At 36.4% G+C, this 24,437-nt stretch overlaps 1 protein-coding gene across 1 annotated transcript in view; it reads left to right on the forward strand.

The window, feature by feature from the left end:
- Positions 1 to 24,437, forward strand: part of KCNH8 (potassium voltage-gated channel subfamily H member 8) — a 205,279-nt gene that overhangs the window by 154,689 nt on the left and 26,153 nt on the right. The window contains exons 8-11 of the mRNA XM_009288600.1: positions 867 to 1,064; positions 5,624 to 5,823; positions 7,840 to 8,089; positions 12,649 to 12,863. Of these exons, the coding sequence (XP_009286875.1) occupies positions 867 to 1,064; positions 5,624 to 5,823; positions 7,840 to 8,089; positions 12,649 to 12,863 (863 nt within the window). The remainder of the gene's footprint in view (positions 1 to 866; positions 1,065 to 5,623; positions 5,824 to 7,839; positions 8,090 to 12,648; positions 12,864 to 24,437) is intronic.

Raw genomic sequence — 24,437 nt, forward strand, 5'->3', positions numbered from 1 at the left:
TTATTATTATTATTATTATTATTATTATTACTATTTTATTTCATTTCAATTATTAAACTGTTCTTATCTCAACCCATGAGTTTTCTCACTTTTACTCTTCCAATTCTCTCGCCCATCCCACTAGGGGTGGTGGGAGTGAGCAAGTGGCTGTGTGGTGCTCAGTTGCGGGCTGAGGTTAAACTACAACACACACGTAGACTTGTTTAGCAAAATGGAAGGAAAGATTAAATGAACAATTTAGAAAATACTTACTGAAGCATCTCTTGAAAATTATTTCTGGTTTGTAAGTTATGTTTAGTTGTTTAAATCTTTTCTACTGTAAAAAGAAACATGTAAAAAGCTCTAAATATGTAATTATTATTATAACAATTTAGTCTTAGAATCTCAAAAATCTTTCCAAGCATTAATTAATGGAAAGAATCTCTAAATATGTAATTGTTATTATAACAATTTAGTCTTAGAATCTCAAAAATCTTTCCAAGCATTAATTAATGGAAAGAATCAAATCAATGTTACATTCTTGCTGCAATGTTATTAGGTGATGATTTTTTTCTTTTCACTGCCTTAATGGATTTTGTGAATTATCTAATTAGACCTGTAATATGCAATTCAAAACCACTTGATTTCCATATAGAAATACAGTTCGTATCAAAAATAATCATGCATAAAGATAAATACTCCAGAGACACAATCCTTTACATGCTGTATAAATTCCCACAGTTTAATGTTCTTCTTTTTCTTGGAATTGTGTGAAGAATGCAGTGTCTTCTAAATAATTTTTTTTTAGAATTATATTGTTTTACAGAATATGTAGTTTTCATGGTATCAGTATTCCTTAATAGTTCTTTTTATGCTTTGTTTTTCAGGTTGGCTTCATGAGCTAGGAAAACGTATTGAGTCTCCTTACTATGAGAATAATACACTAGGAGGCCCATCAATCAGAAGTGCCTATATAGCTGCCCTATATTTCACCCTCAGCAGCCTCACCAGTGTTGGGTTTGGAAATGTTTCAGCCAATACCGATGCTGAAAAGATCTTCTCTATTTGCACAATGCTGATTGGGGGTAGGTACAAATGATAAGCATCACGTAAAAAGTTTTTGGGGGGTAGGGACAAGTAAAATAAGAGCTGAAACTTTGCTAAGTTTCTTTAAAAAAGAAAACACAACAGAAAGTTTAATTTAAAACGGCAAAAGAAGGAAATAACTTTGTTGGTTTTACACTAGATAAACTCTCTTAAGCAGACATATTTCTAACCTTTTGATCACTTATGGTGACAAAAGACAATTGTCACCCAATAAAATGCAAACTCACATTATTGTCAGTGAGTGTGGCCCAGCCATGTGCCAGGGGAGCATTTTGGTTATGTGCCAGGCACTTTTCCAGTCAGCCAAGTAATAGGTGCATGTTCAGCTCAAATTCAGTCCCCACAGCATCCCTGGGGATGACGGCAAGGGGAGGTGGGCAGCCCACCGGTATATCTGGCTCTGAGCTGGTACGTATCTGCATCTGAAGGACCAGCCCAGAGAGAAGGCAATGGAGACAGGACAGAGCCAGGAGGACTGTTTGGTGAGCCATAAGGGACTATCATAAACAAAAAGCGGTTTAATTGTCACTACATAAATTTTATCACATCACTGCTTCAGATTAGAATCAAAATGCAATGTTTCTGTCATATTTGGAGTTCTTAGTAGTAATTATATTTATGTTAATTACCTGGTCATACTGTTGGGGAAAGCCATGTGCTCATTTATGGTCACCTTCTTTCTGCTGAGGCACCTGGGCACAACCAGTGAGCTGGTGGCACCTGCAGAGCTCAGTAAGCCAAGGTCACTGGAGAAAGTACCTGCAGCTCCCTCTTTACCTTCATCTTCCTCCCCCCCAAAATTAGCTGTGCTATTTCATAGTGTGTACATCATACAACTCAAAGATGTCACAGTGGGTGTGAAGGGTAAAAGCAAATCTCTGCTAGAGTATTGCCCCCTCATTTTTTTTTTCTGCTTGCCTAATTGTTCTGAAAATACTGGTAGGTATTTCTCCAGGGCTACTCAGTAAGGCAGTGGTCGTCAGCTTTGCAGCATAAATTGTCCTGGGCAAAAATAAATTGGCAACTTGACACTTGAAAGCCAGGGGACACGATGAATGACCTGTAAACTATGTATTTGCAGCATCAAGTGGTATAAAAAGTACTCAATGAATTATTGTCATTTTTCCCAGTCCTGAAAAGGAGTGGCAATAATATAATGAATCATCCAAGAATGATATCATTTTGATTTTGACAATGGCACAAAAACACAAGCAGCTCATTAATTGCTTTTGCTGGTAGCATAAAGTTATAGTTTTAAAATACAGTGTGGTCTCTGTGCTTTGTGTCTTTCACTACGCAAAATCTGTTGCAATGAAGGAAAGAGTTTTCATTTCTATCAAGAAATCAAGAGGTATCCTGTGTAAGGCGATGATGTATATTTAATTCACTTTGATACGGCAGAGCTTTCACAAACTTAATAGAGTAGAATATAAAAGTATCCTATACTTTCATTTAGTCTGGTTATAGCAATTTCTTTTTCATTTCTTATATCATTAAGCGGTAGAACTAATATGCTTGTGCACTGAAAAAATTGTGAAGAACTAGTTGACTGCATGTAGTAAGAAGGAACTGAAAACTGAAAGGCAAAGCTACTCATAGACAAGCAGGTAGAAGAATGACTTTACATCTGGGAGGGTCCAGTGAACAAGATATATCCAGATAAGAAAGCACAGCAGGCTGTTTTGCAGGTAGTTTCTTGAGGAATTTTATTTTAGACGCTATTTAAGAAAAAAACAGAGCAAGGAAACTTGAAAAAGGCATAGGCATCATACAGTGCAGACTGGTGAGCACGCCTCAGAACACTATTAGGAATAAAGTATTAGTCTGTATACTTTAGGGCATAATACATTTTTATTTCTTAAAACATGTTTTGATGTATAGTTTTGGCTGATATTTAATTTTAAAATTCCCTAGTGGAAAGTGATGTCTTGAGAAAAAATGATGTAAGTTTTTTACAGTTTTTAGACCAAGTCACTAGTTTATGACATTTCAGGTGTAATGGATAGTGTGATTTAGTTTATCAGTAGTTTGTCTGTACCTCTTTAATGTGTGTCACTGCAAATTGAAAGAACAAAGTGAATTTATTGCAACCTTGGAGAAACTTGAAGTCAGAAAAAAAATAATCAAGTGTAAAGTTAACAGATATATAACTTATAATATTCTTGTTTGATTTTTACCTGCCTCTTGGTATTAATTTTTGGTTTGCATTAATTTGAAATTACAATTTAAGACAAGTAATACTGTGAAGATAAAACATCTTATTCTATACAGTATTTCTTCTTAAAGCTGGAAAGAGAAGTTACTTATTAAAATTTGACCTGAATTCCTAGGATACCCAGCATCTTAAAATATTAATCAGATGTGTCCTCCTGCAGATGACCATACCATGTGCTGTCTTGTATTCTCTATGTTCTTTGAGCAAAGAATGTGCAGTTTTGTATTTATGAGACTGGAGGCCCATTCTAGTAGCTCCAGTCCTTTCTGGGATCAGAGGTGTTCCTCTGTTCCCTAAGCAACAAAAATGTAATTTAGAATATCCATTAAAATCAAGGCTACTTTATGAAATACGGTTCCTAGAAGTTTTTAACTTGTCCTACTTGGTTTTAAAGAATGGATTAATAGATTTCTTACAGAAAGCAGGGTGGGTCTGTGATTATTTGATAAAGAAATCTAATGCCTATCATAGCCAGCAATAGCTTGTCATCATCAGTAGCAGTTGTCTTCCAATGTACATACGCAAAGACAGATTATCCCATGATAATAAAACTTGATTATATTTGTGCCTATAACAACATCATGGAGATCGCTACACTGTCCAGCTCCTAACCTTGGAGCCTTTTGGGAAACTTGTATCACATGTGATTTTTATGTATGCATCCATACACCACCTAATGTTTTATCCCTCCCCCCATTTTTAAACTGATTATCACATCCTTAAAGAGGCTACACCATCTCTTCAGCCTATTTAGCTATGTCTGGCTGAATTGTTTCAGGCCTAGCTGCCATATTTTTATTATAATATCCTGTATCTAGCATTACACCAGTCCCTCACATTTTGTTGCCCAAGTTTCTGACATTAGTGACTTAGCAATTCATTGCACGATCAGGAACAACACTTAGTTGATCCAGCTGATTAGTCTTAGAAATAAATTTCCAATTATGCTTACTTTTCTTTCTAATATTCATATCTGATCCTTTTCTTACTGCCCTGCTTTTCATTTATCTTCTTTTACTAACGGACTTGTATTGACTTAATCATATCATTGGATCACCTCTACAAGAATGCATACTGTATTGTGAAACTACATCACACTGCAGTGCTTTATCTGTTTTTCTGCACTCCCTTCACAATGAAGACATAGATATTGTTACTAGCGCCTGTAAAAATTTTCAACACTCCAAACTAAAGAATTTTCTGCCTGTTTCTACCATGTAAAAGCGTTATTAACCACCAAAATGCATCCTTTCCTCCTCCTGTTCCCCCTTGTCTCTCCTCACTCATGCTGGACTTCTGTAAATTGCCATACAAGGTCAACATCTTGTTTGTCTTGTTTATAAATGAATTCCTTTGCCACTCTGAGGAATCTGTCTGCTTTCTTTCAAGCACTATAAAGATAGATGTCCCTTAAGAGTAATAATCAAGCTCTTTAATAGTTTTTTCAATAAACAATTTGTAAATGTGTATATTATATACCTCAGATCAATACCACATGACAGACAATCTAGCAGTGATTTCTCCCACTGATAAACAGCAAGCAATTTCTGCACAGACAAACCCAGATGACCTGTATCTGTAAACATTTCTTCAATTTTGCTTCTGGTCTTTTTATTCCCAAGCCAGGCTTTAATTGCAGACAAACTCCAGGATGTTCAAACTTTCTAATAAACAATTTCACACCATATTTGAACTTCTCAAGCAACATAAGAAATCAGATTGTCAGTTTGAATGTATCTCTTTTTTTAACCTGAATTTTTGTTTTACAATGGGTTTTTTCTGTCTTTTTTTTTTTTTAACATCTTATTCCCCAGGTTATGATACATCTCTAAATGTTGTTTGCCATCTCATTCCACTGCACATGGTCCACATTAGTAATTGCTTTTATTTACATGAGGTCTCTGAAATCTATTACATTCTATGTAGTTGTTAACTGATCATTTGAGTCTAGTTTTTCATACTGATTAATAGTTTCTCATTATTTCCTGAGCATGCCTGCCTACATGTGTTCATCTATTTCCTTTTTTCTTAGACTATAAACTTAATTTGGCTTGGGCATTCTTTTGCTTGGTACCCTGATTAGATAGCATCAGATGTGGTTGTACCCTGTCCCATGGCTGTGACTGCCAGTGACACAAAAAATGGAGATGAATAATCATATGAATACTATTGTAAATTACTCATGGAGTCTTGTATTCAAAAGCTTTACTATACCTATCAAGCAGGAAAGTGGTTTTCTGTGAAGATCCTGTTTATTTTCTGTGTTACATTTTAATGATCAACAAGTCACTCCACATTGCACATAATTTCTGTCCTCCCTAGCTCTGATGCATGCCTTGGTGTTTGGCAATGTGACTGCCATAATTCAGAGGATGTACTCCAGATGGTCCCTTTATCACACAAGAACCAAGGATCTGAAGGACTTTATACGGGTCCATCACCTGCCACAGCAGCTAAAGCAAAGGATGCTTGAATATTTCCAAACCACGTGGTCTGTCAATAATGGAATTGATTCCAATGAGGTAAACAAATAAGAGATATTGTGTGTTTGATGGTTTTGACCATGGACTTAGAGTCGGGGGGGTGGGGGTGGGGGTGTAATTTTCCATTTGTGATGTTGTGTTTTGTGTGAAGTTACATATGAAAAAATAACATGCCTAAAAATAAAGCTGGGTTATCCCAGGAAGAGGGTATGCTATTGAAAAATCTGGTTTAGAACATCATATCATATATTAAAAATTCAAAGTCCTCCATAATTCTGTAATGCTGAAGAGGCATTCATCAGAAACCTTTTGGATGATGCCAGCAGAAAGACCCCAGTGAACAGTTTTGCCTTTCACCGAACAAAAAATCTACTGGGTTTTTAGGTGTTTTTTAAAGGAGGGACTTCTGTACTGCCCTTTCCTCCCTCCTTCACCTTCTTTTATTTTTTGCAATACTGTGAACAAGTGGTTTGGCCTGAATTTTTATGTTATTCATTTCCATATATTTTTAAATATTGCAGAATGTAACATGAAAGTGCAATCAAAAGACAGATTTCTGGTCATGTCTTTGTTTGCTTGTTTTACATGACTTATCCAGGTTATGTATTACTATACTCCAGGAGGAATAATGCCTTCTCTCTGCTGGAGTGTTATTTGAATGAACCATTCCCTTCAGAGTTCTTGTTATGTATGTCATTATAAAACTCAGTGGCCCCTAAAGATAATGTGGAATAAGCAGAAAGATTTGGGTTTGAGAACATTCTTTTCCTGATATTTTTTTTTTTGTGGTGTGCACAGCACAAAGAATGGGATTTTCAACAGCATCCTAGAAACCGAAGGAGCCTAGTAAGATTTACAAAGGTACAAAAACCACTTAGATGTCAAATCTTTCCTAGATTTGGTTAAGGATCACCTTCAGCTTCTGTACCTTTAGTCACGCTGAAAGTGAGTGACTGCTGTATTACAACAGCAGCCTCTAGAGAGATCATCAATATTTCATGATTTGCCTCCTATCCACAAACTGCTTTGTCTAAGCCCACTTGGTCAAGTGTTGGCTGATTGCATTGCTCAGATGCCAGATCCCCTCAAACTACAGAGAAAACTATGCTTGTGGGCTTGCAGCTTGCATGGTCAAGAGCTCTGCCTATAGGCAGGCAGTATACTTTGCATCAATGGGACAGACACTTAGACACTTTTTTAAAAGCTCCACCTGAAATTTTGATGATTTGAGCAGTTATATGTCTTTCTCAGAAGTCTGTCTCTGAGCAGAAAGATGTTTCTCTCAAATTTTGCCATCCTGCAGCAGATCTTCTGTAAAACATAAATAGATATCTTTAAGTGTTGGCCAGGCTACTTTGGGAATTTGCCTAAAATTAAGACCAGGGAAAAATAGGAGGACCTTATGGTCTTTTAGTTTCCATAGGTTCTTCCACTGAGCATGCAGCTTGTCTCCATTCCTTTCCCAACTCTCCTTCAGCATACAATTGCATCATTTAAAAAAAAAGAACAAAAAAAACACCAACAAAAAACCCCTCAGATGTTTACTACATAGAGGTTTTTTGAGTTATTCCTCTTCCAGTGGTTTTACCATAGAAGAAGCAATATAGCCTATTGATGAATTTTATACAAGCATTTTAAAGAAAATCTACACTAAGTTCATTTTTGCTCTGTTTTCAGTGTATATGCCACTGTATACAGTGGTATATACCTGAAGAGTCTACTGTGTTCTAACAGCTGAGAAGAATTTGGACAAGGTTAAATTGTGCATTAGGGGAAATTCCTACACACAGTGGCGTTGACTTTTTTTTTCTTGGTTTTTTTATAAAGGCATATTTTTATTCATGTTTTTTTCTGGAATTTATCAGTGTTTATCAACATAAAGCTTTATTAAGACATAGCACACGTCTTATCAAGGGGATAAGAAAAATCAAACGGAAATCTTTGCATCAGTACAACATGTGGAGCACTACTAAATCAAATCACCTCTGCAAAAGAGGAAATAAATTATTTTACACTTTTTCTTCTTTTTTGCCCCTTCTTCTGTTTTTTTGACAGCTTTTAAAAGACTTCCCGGACGAGCTGCGTTCAGACATCACCATGCACTTGAACAAGGAGATTTTGCAGCTCTCCCTTTTCGAGTGTGCCAGCCGCGGTTGCCTCAGGTCTCTGTCTCTGCATATCAAAACCTCCTTCTGTGCTCCTGGGGAATACCTCCTCCGGCAGGGAGATGCCCTGCAAGCGATCTACTTTGTGTGCTCAGGTTCCATGGAAGTCCTGAAGGACAGCACGGTGCTGGCGATTCTCGGTATGCTCATAATCATAGCTTCAAAGAGAAAGAATGGTCCTCCAATGTAGAAGGACCTTCACTACTAACTGATGGCTTAGCATGTCCTAGTAGTCTGATGAGAAAGAATTCATTTGATTTTAATCTGCTATTCATACCTATGGACATCCACATTTTTTTTTAGTTTAAACTTACTTATTTTTTGCCCAAAGGAGCTTTCAATTGCTAGAGTGTTAGCTGTGCAATATATCACTTGTATCTTGATTTTCTTGTACTTATTCTCTCTCCTTTGCATGTAAGGAGGTACTTGCTAGCTTTTGATACAATTTGCTGCTTTCAACTAAATTTGATGATAGTATTGTCACCTCAAAGGACATTGGTTATCAGTTCCTAAATTTTTCATGAAAATTAGTGGCCAGGCAGTGCTCCCACTAATGCACCCAAATGAAAGAAAGCAATGTGAGCCTACTCTCATTCTTTGATGAATGCATATGAACACCTCTTGCAGGACAGCTATGTGATGAAAAACAAGCATTGTTGGCTATGCTCCCAAAAAAATTACTTCTTCAAGCTAATTGATGCAGCCAGCAGTCATCTGAGTATATTAGAACAGAGAAAGGCCAGAGGTTCTGTTCTAATAAATTTTGTTTAGTTGTTGTTTGCTAGATGACTGCTTTGACTTATCTAGGTTTAAGCATCTCTATCTGTAAATTTCAGTGATTGGCATCACATGCCTACTAAAGAGAGTCCCTTTATCTTCAGCTAAAGGATGATTAGACTTGTCTGAGTGAATGTTTATAAAGTGTTTTGATAAAATAAAATACAAAATTTTAAATGTAAAGAATTATTTTATTATGATTTTAATACCTCTTTAGACTTAAATGTATTCTTTCTAATAACTTTTAATATTCTTATAGAGCACAGTTAAAAAGAACATTTCCTTTTTTGCTTTCCTTCCTGTTTTGTGGGATTGCACTAGATTGTTGATAATGCAAGCTTTTGGTCTCCTTTAATTGAATTTCCTTTATTTTACTAGCATGTATTTGATTGGTCTTTTTTAGAATATAAATGTGATACGTGTCTTATTTTTTTCATAACTCTTTCATTCCATTAGGTTGACAGTCCACATCACTCCATCACTCATTTGTAATTAGGAAGTTTTAGAATGCCTCCATTTTATTGGATCACATAGATCACCGCTATAAAATATGGCTTAGAAAAAACATAAGCTTAAATACAGCAAAAGGTTAAGAGCTTCCCCCATTGGAACTATGATTTCATTAATGATTCCATTTTTAGGCACTTCTGAAAATGTTAATGAAAGCGTCATTGTGTAATGATGACAATGAAAAAAATAAAGAAGAGATTAGTGGATTTCTGAGAGAAGTTAATGAAATTGTAATGCAAAAACATAAACATAATACAATGAAATAATGTTTTGTTACATTGAATGGGAGCTTCATCATTTAAACCTAATTAACACCAGCAGAAGGTGAACGCATCAAACCTGTAGGTCCCTCTGAGAAACTGTATTACTGATGTGATGTAAATCCAAGAGAGCAGTTTTTTCCCTGGCAATGCTAGGTTACTTACAGTTCCCAGACCACTATTTTATAATTCTGTTATGATTCTAATTCTAGTGGATTAGTTTTTGTTTACTGAACCATTCTCACTAACAAGCAATACAGCAACAATGCAATGAAATGCTCTGATTAAATACAGCTGTTTGGTTCCTCTTGAGACTATTACTTGCTATCTTATAATGATGGTTAGGATATTTTTTATAGGGAAATATTTTTTAATATAACAGTTATGTACTGTTTAAGCATACAACTTGGATTTGTTAAAAAAATATTAACCATAAGTGATTTAAAAGGTATCCCTAAAGAGAAGACATTTATAACTTTGACTGCATGTTCCAGATATATTAACAAACAGATGTGTCTGCATAAACATTTATAAAGAAGTTTGTTCTCCAATGAAAAAGAAAGAAATAAAGAGCTATGAAGAATAACTTACATGATTCTGTTTATGTAACAAATGTTGATATTCAAGGTACAATCATTTCACTGCTGCAGTAATTCTACACGAAACTTCAGCCTACTACCTACAACCTTTGCTACATGATTTTCATTTGAAAACAAACATACATTAGCATTACCAGATCAATTGTAGTGTCTTTCAGGCTGACATTATTTCATCAAACACAGTAACTACAATCAAATACAACTCTAACTTTTTTTCCAATTTTTACGCATTATTGATACTAATACTGTTTGTATACCTAAAAAGTTTTTAATTAAGATGTTTAAAGACAGTTTTGGTATATCTGAAATATTTTTTCCCTTGTCCGTATTTACACAGCCAGCAGTAGATTAACATTGTCAGCCCTCTGCTTAGTATAATCAAAGAAATCTAAAGAATTGTTGATATTTACAGTAAAAAGTAAAAGTGAATTATTGCTTAGCTTTACACTATATTTTGTTATGTAAGCACTACATCATGTGATGAGCAATGACAAATGTTATTGTCATCTATCAGATTTACCTTTCCCAGACTGACCTAAGCTTGTACTAGCTCTCATTTATACTAATTGCAATTTTTAAGAGACCCCAAAGTAGCATTAATGTATGTATACTCCTAGCATAAAAGAAAATCCCTCCCTACGCTGGGTTTATGATAAGCACTTTTGAGAAAGTTGTACAAGCCCCATGTAAAGAGAAAAAAATTACCAGTAGTATTTTAAAGTATAAAATTATCTTATTTAAGCAGCTTCAGGGATGGTTGGCTGCTTAGTTTAACTTACTCTTCAAGTACACCATTTCCTGTGTAATACCCAGTTGGAATCACATGCTGGGTGGATTTTCAGATTTTACAGTCTTCACTTATTAATCACAGAATAATGTAGGATTGGAAGGGACCTCTGGAAGCCACCCAACCTAAGCCTACTTAAAGCAGGGCCAAATTAGCTCAGCTTGCTCAGGGCGATGTCCAGGCAAGTTTTGAACATCTCCAAAGATGGCAATTCCACAGCCTCTCTGAGCCAGCCTGTCCCACTGTTTGACCAGTCTCATGGTGACTTTCATTTCCTGATTTCTAATCGCAATTTCTTTTGTTACAACTTGTGCCCAGTACATCTTGTTGCACTGTACACTCTGAAGAGGACTTTAGCTCTGTCTTCTCTACACTTTTCCATTAGTTCGTGGAAGTTGAAGACGGCAATAACGCCTTTTCTTCTTAAGGCAGAACAATACGCAGTTTTTTCAGCCTCTCCTTGTACGTTATGTTCTCCAGTCCTTGACCATCTTGGCAGCCTCTTCTGGACTCAGTCTAGTATTTCAATATTCTGTCTGGGAAGCCCAAAACTGGACACAGTACTCCAGATGTGGTCTGACAAGTGACATATAGGGGGGAAGAGTCACTTCCTGTGACTTGCTGGCTGCACTCTTGCTAATGTTGCCCAGGATGTTCTTGGCCTTCTTTGCTGCAAGGGCACATTGTTGGCTCATGTTCAACTTGTTGTCCACAAGGATCCCCGGGTCCTTTCCTGCAGAGCTGCTTTCCAGCTGGCTGGTCCCCAGCCCATACTGCTGCAGAGGGGTTTTCCATCCTGGGTGCAGGATTTGGTGGTTGTTTTTGTTTTTTTTTTTAACTTCATGAGGTTCCTATCAGCCCTTTTCTCATTCATTGAGCTTCCCCTGAATAACACCTTTGCCCTTCAGCATATCAACCACTCCCCCCAATTTGGTATTGCCCATAAACTTGCCAAGAATGCACTCTATCACACTGTCCAAGTCTTTAATAAAGACAATCTGCATTAACTTTTGAGGAAGACCTCTGGTTCAATGATTGCTCTTTGGACTTTATACCTCAGATCAGATGTTTATGGAAGCTTTTCATTATAAAATTTTTGTGCTCTTTAATATATGGTCAGTTGTGGTTTTTAATGCATCCTTTATTCTAAGGCAGTCTTGCCCATAAATGACAATATAAAGGCTTAAGAATTCATTCTAGTTTTTTTGACAGAAGTGCTATCGAGCTATACATCTATTAATAGCCTATACAACTAACATACATCATGAAGTGTAGCTATGCAGCCATAGCGATCATAGATTGCAAATGTTTTGCAATCCAAATGCTAAGTAAAAGGGTCATTTGAACTGATGAGCTATGTTTAATCATGTCATTGTTAAAATGTTATCTTAACACCTGTCTGTTCTAACAAAAAAACCCAAGCTAGAAACATAATGTTCACTTTTTGAAATACAAAATCGCACCTGCTGTTAATTACCAATATAAATCTTAACTTTATACATACTTACTTGATTGCTCCCTTAAATCAGGTAGTTACATGTCTGGAAATTAGTCTTTGTACCTCCAATTAATTGCATATGAGATTGCACCTGCAAAAAAAAAAAAGACAGCTTTTAGACAAAGATCCTTTAGAATGTTATTAATTAAACAATGTGGTAGTAACAATGGGATTTAAGATTTAGCAATTATGTTAAACAGATTTATGATTCAAAAATGAAGTAAAGAATTCATGTTTTGAAGATTATTAATTTAATATTTTCTTTTAGGTAAAGGAGATTTAATTGGAGCAAACCTATCCATTAGGGATCAAGTTATTAAAACAAATGCAGATGTTAAAGCTCTAACGTACTGTGACCTCCAGTGCATTATCCTCAAAGGTCTCTTTGAAGTACTCGACCTTTACCCAGAGTATGCTCATAAGTTTGTTGAAGACATACAGCATGATCTCACGTACAATCTAAGAGAAGGCCATGAAAGTGATGTAAGTATCTTTAAAGGTCTCTGCAGCTATTGTTACCTTTAAGATGTTTCTCATTCTTCAGCCAGTTCTCATAATTTTGTCACAGTAAAGAAATAATACACAGATTACATTAAAAGAACCGCTCATTCCATTTGTTTGATAATTCAGTCATTACCTACATGAATCGTTTATCAATTGATCAGATCATAAACAGCAAACGTGTTCTCTGCTTCTAATTTTTCCATTGAAAACATCATCTATGAGAGAACATTCTTCTTTATTATTCTGTCATTTTTTACTTATGTTTAAAAATAATTCATATTTATGTAAAACGTGTCCAAATAAAGGTATTTAACTATACCTTTTCTAGAAGCTCAAGTGCCAGCCTAAAGATCATTCATTTCATGGATCATTGATTATCACTTCTTAGTTAAGAATGTCATCACACACATTCAAAATGAGAAATAGTTGTTTCTCATCACACTGCAACTAAAATGTGTTTTTCCATTTAAATGAGCAATTTAATGTGAAATAACAACAAGGAATTCCAGATAAAGCACTGCTGAAGGACTTCAGTATAGACCTACCAAAGTACTTTCACTGATATTATGTAGCAAATATTTATATTCAGACTTTAATAGTGAAAAGATTTTATGACAGCTCTCCTTTTCTGACTTAACCATGTGAGCATACGAACTTAGTGGTAGCCACACTTTCAGTTTGGTATTTAACTGTTCAGGTATTTGTCTTTGTATTGTGCTTCTCCTTACACACAGAAAGAAGTAACATTGAAAGCACATGACTGGGGACAAGAATACTATCAAGACAGGGGACGAATGTAATGCCAAGAAGCGTAAAGGGCACAAAAGGTTATCTGTTTGGGCAGACACCACAAAGAGCTGCAGAGCTTAAAGTTCCACACCCTGTGTGGCTGTTATCCTCCGTGTAGCATAGGCAGACACTCACTGTTATGAAGAGTGGCCTGTTGCTTGGCTGTGTGAAGAAAAGTGTCAATGGATGCCCTGTGTGCATGCCACTCCAGCACTACAGCTTCCCTGTTCATGCCCACTCACACATCTTTCTGTGCAGAAGGTCACGGTGAGTTCTGCACTGCAGTTGTCACCCAGGGGGAGTGTTGCTGGCCTGAGGAACCTCTAGGCTGACAGAACATTCTCTAATGCATGCAAGAACAGTGGGCCAAAACCCTTTTTCAGCTCAAACACTCAATTAACGCGCTATGTATGTTGATTTTTCTATGTAAGTTTCTTACTAGGTGTACTTTGGCACAAGTGTTTCCACAGCAATGCTTTTTAAACAATTGGAGGGGAAATGTGTTAACATATAAATGCAAACTTGTAGAGAGGAAAATAATCAGGGCATTTCATTTGTTTGTCTCTTGAAAGAGCCCCAAACTTCCTGCTGCTGAAGAGAGCAGCTGAGAGAGTACACATCTGTTCTGAGAGCTTGAAGTTCAGTTTGTATAACCAACACATTTTCCTTGGGGAGGAATGCTTAATCTGAAAAGGAGTATAACTCCATGTGAAGATAGGGTTTGAAGCTGGTTGATTGCATTCTCTTCTCCAGTTTTGTCATGGACCTTGGTGAACCCCCACAGCATGTTGCTTCCTGCTTTTCTGTATGCTGACAAATCTGGGGATCACTGTGTCAGTTGCATACACGTTCAGCTTTTATAAAATCAGGGACAACTCTACCCAGTTAGAGTCGGGTGGGTGATGTACAGACTCTGCTGAGACCAAGCCTACACCAGCCTTGAAGGTGACTGAGCAGACAGGAAAAGAACCTCCTCACTCACTGTGGAAGGTGGGATTTGAAGCAGTGCAGGACATATCAAAGGACCTTTTCTGCTTTAAAAAGGAAAATATTTGCAGAATTTGTGAATACACACTGTATTTTCACGGTACAAACCATTATCTTAAAATTAAAGGGAAGAAAAAAAAAAATCCCGACACTGAGTAGCATCCAGTGTCACAAGCCCATATAGAGAACCCAAGACAGCTTATCATTGCGTCACTTTCTCCTACATCCTCGGGTTAACTATGCCCCTCCACTAGTATTTCTTTTGCAGCAGAACTATCCTCGGTCATGTGCATCTCATTTCTGATCCAACCATTTTACTTATCAATAAGGATAAAGAGCAAGAATAAGGTGGCCAAAAATTGTACCACCACAAAAAGAGGGCTCACCAAATGAGGGACGATACCTATGGCAGTAGCAAGCGTGCCTGGTCAACCACTCGCTTGCTCTGCTTCACCTAGAAAATACCATGTCTTCATGAATATAACTTGCATTCAGAAATTAGTTATCTGGCAGTTTACTCTCACAGAATAGTAAGAAGAAGGTTTTCGGAAGTAAAATTTGTGAGTATGAAAATATGACTTTTTTTTTTTAATATAGCATTATTTCTTGGGAATGTTGCTATGGGAGAGTTTGGCAGCTGTGACACTGTCTCTTGCTCCCTCTCTCTCTCCCTAAGTGAGATTTTACTTTTGCGTGTGTCTATGACTTCTGCAGCTTTATGGAAATGTTGGGTTTGGAGAGCTTTTCCACAATTAAACAGTAGATTGATTCATTTGAATAAGTCAGTTTCTCACTCTCTTTTTCCTTGGATGTTTTAAATTACTGCAAATTTGCAACTGAACATGAATTTAATACTTTTGAAATTGGATCAGTAACAGTATTTAGGGTCAGGTGAACTGCAGGGTGAAATAGCATTAATTTCCCCCCTATGACTTGCCAAGTGCCTTTCAGCCCTGACCTAAAACGTTATTGCATTTTCAGCCACAGTCCACCAAAAGTGCCTTCGACTGTAGATTTCCTAACACTTTAAGCCAGCATTAAAAAGGTGAGGCTGCAGAAAGATGCAGTCCTGGTGATCCATTATTCCCTTCGTTCGGTGTTTCCTGATCCTGGAGTGTCAAAGTTGGATACTTAGCACTAGATCATGTAACTACCCTACCCACACAGAAATCTCTAGGAAAACTTTTTAAATCTGTTTTCTTGGTTCATTTGCAAGTCTAAGAGTGCATATAATAATGTGCTCCATCTTCGTTAAAATCCAAGTAAGGTGTAATGGTGGAAAAGGCTCCAGGACTTCCATAGCCATGTCACTTTTCAGTAAAACAAGGAGGAGCTGTAACCAGATTTCCCAGTCACAAGTAGAACTGTAGCTGTCTGGTTATAGAAAGATTGAAAGTGTTGTTTAAGCAATCTTGGGAAAAAAGCTCAGGAGATTTTAACTACAGGAGCTGGCAATCATGTACCTATTTCCGCCTCTAATGAGTAACAGACAGAGAAACAGAAGACACAAAAACAGGGAGATAAAGTTTCAGAGGTTCCTCATGGTAGCTCTAAAACTGGCAATCATTAAGTGATTTATGATTATAACCATTAATGTGTGTGCAATCACACTGGCAGTGCTATTATGCCATCTTTTTATATATTCTCATCACAGCGAGAGGCGAATTAGGAAAAAGTCTTTATGCTGATTATATATATTCTGTCCTTTCTTTGCTGAATTTTTCTCAAGAAACTCGTAACTGTTTTTGCAAATGTACTAAATGATTTCATGACAGTTAGGAAAAACTAATCTGTTTGGTAGCTGGAGTTGTGACATTAAAACAATTCAGCCATTCAGGTGTTTCAACCAATTTTTCTAGGTCTGTGACTATGATGTCAGAGTCATGAAATAGTTTGCTAAGTGACACAGATTTTGACACCCCACCTCACCCCACCCATATAATTTTGCATTATATAGTAGAGATTGCATATATAGCAGGCAGTGAGTCAGATATCTGATTTGATAAAGATACACACTCGTAAGAAGGTTCTTACAACATATAGTACAATTACATAAAATAAACTGGAAATTATTTTGCTATCCACCAGCCCTGGAAAACATGTACTATTTTATATATTTAGAGAGCAGTAGCAGATGTTCATAACTCTGACTAACCCTGTGAGAAACTCAGAATAGGTAAACATTTGCACAATATCTTTCTGGGCTTGGTAACAGTTTATTGTTTCTGGTTATTTCTTGTGTCTATGCGGAAGTGTCTACAGTGTAGACATCATTATTCATCAAAAAAAAACCCAAATGCTGGTTATAGCCAGACTGATAGAAAGAACAAGAGACCTCCTTGACACCTATGCCATCCCTCAAGCTGTAATGAAGTCCCAAAGGAAGATAAGACCCATGCAGGCACAATGTTTGACTCACTGGAACACTATCAATATGTGTCATTTTCAAAAAGAAAAGGTGATATTCCTGAAGATTCAAAAATCTGTCTTTGCAGACAGGACTCATAATTAATAAGAATCTACTTTTCTTTTGTAGCCTTAAAAGTAGTGTTCTGCCTCTTACAAGAGCTTCCCTTCCCCCTCCCCCCAAAGGAGGAGAAGCTACTCTCTTTAAAATGAAAATACTCAGTCTCTGAAGCAGGGGGAAGGACTGTTTCCTTCAGTGCATCCGCAGCGTGAATGAAACATAATGACAAAGATTGCACGAAAAAAAGTGATAGATTCTTCCTTCAGTTGGGAACATTGAGTCTTACTGCAGCTTAGCCAGGTTCCTTGGTAATAAAATAAATAAATAGACAAATAAATTTTAAAAGGCAACCAAGAAGTAATAAAAACAAAGAATTTTTTTTTTTTTTTCCCCCAGAAAGACATTGTCCGACAAAACAGGGCTTAATTCTTGCCCTTTGGAGAGGCTGATGTTTAGAATTTATTAAATTTTAATGATTGAGTTGTGAGCATTTTTAATATAATAAAGCTCAGGTTGCTATTAGCAATACCAAACAAACTACAGGGGATGTTCCTCATTTTCTACTAGGAAACCTGACAACTGGCCAAACCAATTGTTCTTAAAGGTGAAAACAGCTCTAAGCTCTGGAGCACACAACAGAGGGCACAGATTGGGAAGAAAAAATACCTACAAATTCTAATCTAAAACATGCTAAATTTTCTGATTCATTCCAGCTAAACATCAAACAAGTATTTTAAGATCATATATGTAATTCCATCTTATTCCTTTTTAATTGATTTATTTCTAGACTTTTATCTTTGTGCCAACTGGTAGTATAGCTCCTGTAGGCAGAAAAAAAGATAGCAAAAAATATTTTTAATGCAAACACAAAATTCAGCTGAAAGTCTGCCTAGACACTGTCTGTTTTTCAGCTAGTAGATTATGTATTTGACGTACACTCATTCTTTCCTCTTTAGTCATGCTTTTTCTAGATATTCTAATATAGGTTTGTTGAATTTATGGATGCTGCTTTCCAATATAGTAATAACTCGGAAGGAATTTTGTCTCTTACTTATTTGATTATCTATTATGAATCAGCAATGGAAACAGCATGACATTTCTGATTTTTTTTAATGCGTCTTTATTGTCTGCATAATAAATAGTATTTTGCTTTAAAGAAAAAAATCAAAGTTATCCTATTTGCAATTCTATTGATACTAAGGAAAAAATAAACATGTTTTGTTGGAAATAGTTGCTTTTAATTTTGGCAAGTGTTGTAAGATAAGAACACCTGATAGAAACTTCAGTCACATAATTACTTATTGATGTGTTTAACTTTCAGGGCCAAAAAAAGTCCTATTTCTTGGGTATTACCTATGTGTTTATAATAAAACCTATGCATTGAAAAAATTAATTTCCAAACCAACTCTTACTACACTGCTACACTTAGTCATAATTCCCCCACCCTAGCTTAGATCATAGCTCATCCTGTACACTGCAGGATAATCACAGGTTGCAAAATATTTTTCATCATAAATAACTTCCATAGATTTCCCAAATAATCCCAACCACGTTTTTAATAGAGAAGAGGGGTTTGCTACGTTACCCAGCAGCTGCGTAGAAAGAAGTGGCTTACCTTAGAAAAGTTAAAAAGCCCTACTTTGACATTTAGAGTAGGGTTGAACAACTTTGAGGAAAACTTGTCACTTTTAAACAAACTTACATGCAGTTAAGCACCCACCTTTGTCAATAGCTCACCTGGCAGAAGATCATGTACTATTACTGCAGGTGTAACTCACTGGTGTTTATTGTCTGTGGCACATAGTAGGTATAAATTCTGCAAAACAGGAGACCGGTCAATGGCAATTTTTGTGTTTCTATAACCTTTGTCAAGCTCACCTGGCAGAAGATCATGTACTATTACTGCAGGTGTAACTCACTGGTGTTTATTGTCTGTGGCACACATGGGGGGGGGGGGGGGGGGGGGGAGCAACTTAGATTCCTTAGATTCCTGTTTATTATCTTTCTCTTTAGTCCATGTGCACTTGGCAGCCAGACAGAACAAATTCACGTTGTTCTATTAGAGATCCTAAGTGACTGATGGCTGTGCATCCACTGCTTCCTGCCTGTCAGCCACCATATTTTCATTTCTCTTTTATACCTCTTTTGATATGAGATGGAGTCTGCAAACTTCTCATCTTCTCAGTGATTACAGTATAGGAATGAAGGTGCTCCTCATACTATCAAAAACTAAAATAATTTTAAAATTGTGAACGTCTAATTAACGTTGAGACATGATTCCTGATGTGTTCGCTGGAGTAGGTCTCTTACCTGCCTCTGTGCATGGACATCTCTGCAATCAGTGCTGCTGTGAAATATTCCTCAGTGCCCTTTCACTTTTTACAAGCTACTCAGATTTTTCGTTCATGCTTCTGGGGCCACCTGGAATTTTTTTTTTCCTTCTTCCCTCTCTCTCCCCCTCTCCATCTTCCCAAAATAAATTACCTTATTGCTGAACAAGGCAGTAGTCATACAACTTCACTTACGCAGCTCAACTTCTATATTTCTATGGAACAAGTAACAGAATTGTGCAGCTATAGAAGGGCATGACCATTGACAAAAAAAAAAACAGAGCAGTTCCTTCACCTGTTTTACACTTCCTTTCTGATTTCAAATGAATGAGAAGGATTTTGAGAATAAGCTTTGTCATCTAACTCTCTGCAAGATATTTCACGGGTCTCCTACCTGTATTCATGACACTAAGCATGTTTTGATTGATCTTTGGCTAAGGCGGATGCTGGTTTCAGACAACAGATTCTGCTGCAATACCCTCCTCCCTGTGCAGTGTTTTAGTCAGTCCTTCCTCCACTCCCTCAACCTGGCAATTACCTGCTTCACTCAGCATGGGAGTGGGGCTGACCTGGAACTATAGTGCGAGCCAGGTTTCACTCCCTTTTGTTGTCTGCTAACTCATAAAGCTTGTTTACTTGCAGTCATGGGCGAGCATGATGTGTGGTGCCTCTGAGCTATCAGTTCACCCAGTACCCCTCAAGATAATAATCTCACTATCATGTTTCTAACATATCCTTCAATATGGTACACTGCTGAGAAGTAATGGAATAAGGAAAAATGTAATTCAAAAAGGACAGACTGGTATGCCTTTTCTCTTGCAGGCTTGGTGGCCTTTTCATTTTCTTTCCTAGTATCTTTACCTGAAGAATTTCTTTTTGTTGGTATGCTCCTGTCTCATTTCTGTAGCCTTCAGTCATTCTAATATTTTTGAAAATAACAACACACAGCCACCAATGCTGTCTGGTTTTGTCTCTCTAATAGTTTATTCTTCTGATTTGTGGTCATTTTCCAGTTAGAAGATTCATCCCACCACAACTTATTGATGCAATTATGTCATCTTTTTTTTTTTTTTCTCATTAATTCTAGTGTTTTTACAAGTCTCTTCCATTTTACACCTAAACCAAATAGGTGATTTGCCGTAAGGATGAATCCCACAAGATGTGGAAGAGGCCAAAGGGGAGGAGAGGAAAATAACACATTTAGTTTTGTCTGGGAATATATTACACATATGTGACCCATCCCAAAATTCCCACCCCTGTGGTCACCCTTTTACTTCTGTGAATGGGTTAAGAGACAAGACTTATGATCATTAATTATACATTATTTATAATGAGACTATTCAAAGCATGTATGTAATTAGGATTTTCACAATTGGACCTTAGCACTTTCTTGACAAATACAAACAATTTTCACTGTAACTAGAATTAAAATGTTTAAATCAGTAACAAAATTTTAATTCTAATTATAGCTTTTGAGACATTTTGAGTGCTCTCCATTCTCATTCATGTCACTTCCTGGGATTATTGCATTCTGCATCGAATTATAAAGCTTAACCAGGGGGTTACATGTTGAAAAAAAATCCAGGCTAGCAAAGCAGCTTATTGATGTTTTTAGAGTGTGGTGTGAGAAGGATATAAAACACTGTGTCAAACAGAATTTTAGCCAGAAAAAGCTCCTGGCTTTCAGAGAGTATTGCCTTGGAATCTAACCATATTTCTATTTTAATTACACAGGGATACTAGATGATAACTTTTTCCAGTATGCTTCACTGTGCCTTAGGAAACATGATCATGTAACTCTTACAATATTAGTATTATATCTTTGCCTCTACATTGGAAAAAAATGGAAAATAAAGTTAATCCTAATGTATCTTAACCTCAAAATGGTATGAATTTAGAGGGTGGACTTTTTTTTTCCATAATTGCTTTTATTGTGCATTGATATAACAACGAACAGATAGTGGCCTTAAATTTAGAAGCATTCTTACAGTAACCTATCCTTTTATTATTCTGTGTAAAGTAAGACTAATTTGCGAAGGAAATGATAATACTTACCACAATTTCTTCTATAAGAACACTGGTTCTGAAGGCACAGACTACCGTGAGATGTAATGAGCATGTCAGACTGCCTTATATGGTAAAGTTCCTGTATCACTTGCAGGGTCATTATAACCTCAGGATACATGCTGAAACGTAACTGTCTATGATCAGTGCAACTTGTGTATCAAGTAGGCATTCTACATGGATACAAGTATCCATTCTCAATTTTATTGATCTGGCAGCATTTTTAGTGCATTTTTTTAAACATCATAGAATAGTAGAATATCTGAGGTTGGAAGGGACCTCTGAAGATCATCTAGACCCACCCCTCTGTTCAAAGATATGAAAGCATATAAAAATGAAAACAAAAAATCATTTATGTACAAATGCGCTCTAAGACTTTACTGATATAAAAACAACTATATCAGCCTATTTTTCTCTTGAATCATCTGTACCTTCACTCAGTAAAACCAGAGCTACAGAAGCTACCTACCAAGAGTAACTAGGGTTCTGATGAAAGTTTAGTTCCTACCGAAGACATAGAGATCACTTTTTCAGTGCTGTGATAACTAACATGATTGTACTAACAAATATACAGTATATACATATACACTGTATATACAGTAGAGTACTGCATATATAGTAAGTATTCAGGGACAGGCTCCACTGATAATCATACTATGTTCATTCCTTCAGCAAAATTGATATTGGATTTCTCTGACACTGGGTTTGGTTTTACATCACGGTACTTCAAAAACTGAAGCAATTTTATTCACTTATTGAGTGTCTGTGTTGTCTTAGTTTCTAACCTACACAGAACTTCTTGAGTAACAAAGCTGCCAAGAGCTCCCAAAAGCTACGTGCTCAGCTTTTCTGTATTATGCATAAATAGAAAATACAAATTGCATCTCAGGGGAAGGAAATTATGATGGTTCTCCTACTTAACAAAGTTATATACTTAGACTTCTGCTGATATCTTTACATGCCAGGACATGACTTCTTGCCCTGAAGTGAAATCATGTGAATCGCTTTCACAGGTACTGTAAGTCTGCTGTCTTCCCCGAAGTTTTAACTCTGAATATGTCTAGGGGCCAGATGTGTGCTCAATTTGCACTTTTTTTCCTTTCTGGTAGAATTGACTAGAGGTCAATCTACTGATCAAGTTGCCACCCAAAAAGCAAAATATTCATCATTTAGAAGAAATGTTTCGGGGGGGGGGGGAAAAACCAAAAAAACAAAAAACAAAGAACAACCTAGATTTTAAATTAAGGAAACAGATTATGCCTGTCCCAGCCGCCTTCTTTGTAAGGTTTACCCTGAAAGCCAGACAAAGCTGGACTTCCTTTAAAATTCTCCACAGATATGTTGCTGTCCTCAGTGAGTCACTTCACACTCGTCCCACTGATTTGGCCTCTGAGTGCTAGCAAAACAGCTGGGCAACGTTGGGGATGCTTGGAAATGGGCAATTGGCAGGTAATAAAATTCTCTGGGAGAATATTTTTCAAGATCCACTTCATTGTCTTCCTCTTTTCTTTTCAAGAGCCTCTCTGAAGTTAGATACATATATTTACAGAAAAAGTAGTATGAAGTTTCATTTAAAGATAAAGCTGACAATACAAACTTAAAAGCAACTCTTCCACAGTGCCTACAGCCTCGAATTGAGGAGTCTAATTGGATATCAATCCACAGGGCCAGTCCTGCAAATATTTATAAGCCTGTGTGAAATCTCAGAGTTGCATGAACTTGAGCATATACCTGAGTATTTTCAGGAAGGGAAAGAATTTTGAGTTTTATTGCTTTGAAAGCTGTTAGCGTTCATTGTAACTTCTATTATGTAAACCTTTACATGACTGCAATCAAACTGTAGGAATATTAAAAAGTATATCTTTTGTCTGCAGTAATCTGCAAGCTTTTCCAAAAATGCTATCTGCCAGAGCAACGTACAGTCAGTGCCAGGTCTATTGTCTATTTTAACAATTCCTCCTTTTGCCTTCTTTTGACCTTATTGACAGTATCTTCCTTAATTTTTTTTATTTATTTATTTTTATTGGCACAGGTTTGCTATAAAAGATATCTGTTCAGAGCACTTTTTTTTTTTCTCAGGTTCTGAGAAAAACATCCTACATCTCTATCAGACATAGGATAATGACTTAACAGACGATTGCAGAGCTCATGGCAATTCTCAGTTATTGGTCACCTAGGATAAATTACTGGTGACAGATCTGCTGTTCAGCTTTTGCTGCTAATTCAATATACTCTATTATTTTTTCAGACACTATTTTTTTCTCCTGTTTTGGGGTGGGGAAGAGGGAAGTAAGAATATAGAAGTAAAAATGACAAGTTATCCCAGCCACACTTACCATTTATTTGATTCTTGATTTGGAGCAAGTGACAGAGAGGTTAGTTTCTGTTTCTGTGACATGATTTATCTTTTTAACATGAAATGTAATAGATCCTCTGTTGTTAATAAAACAATCAAAGTATAATTAAAAAATTTTGTTAATGAATGCAGTGAACTTAACATCCAGGTTTTAAAGAAATATGTGAAAAGTAAACTTTTAATACTAAATATAAAAGCTCATGTGAGAAATTTGAATCCAAGAAAGTATTAATTTGCAAAAAAACATTATCCAAAGCTAACCACAACCAGCCAGTTATTGAACACTTGTCCTAACTTCACAGGCTACAATCATTTATTCAAAAGACAAGAATGATGCAGGATAATGACTTAACAGAAGATTGCAGAGCTCATGGCAATTCACAGTTATTGGTCACCGAGGATAAAATACTGGTGACAGATCTGCTGTTCAACTTTTGCTGCTAATTAAAAATAGTCTATACTGTAAGTAGGATCAGAGAATGCTGAAAGCATCTGCTTCCACAAAATACGTTTTCTTTATCTCTCCATTAAGCAAGGGAAAGAGATAAGAATAAACCTGA

Source organism: Aptenodytes forsteri, unplaced genomic scaffold (genome assembly GCF_000699145.1).
Source record: "Aptenodytes forsteri isolate BGI_AS27 unplaced genomic scaffold, ASM69914v1 Scaffold9, whole genome shotgun sequence".
In the NCBI taxonomy this organism is placed as follows: domain Eukaryota; kingdom Metazoa; phylum Chordata; class Aves; order Sphenisciformes; family Spheniscidae; genus Aptenodytes; species Aptenodytes forsteri.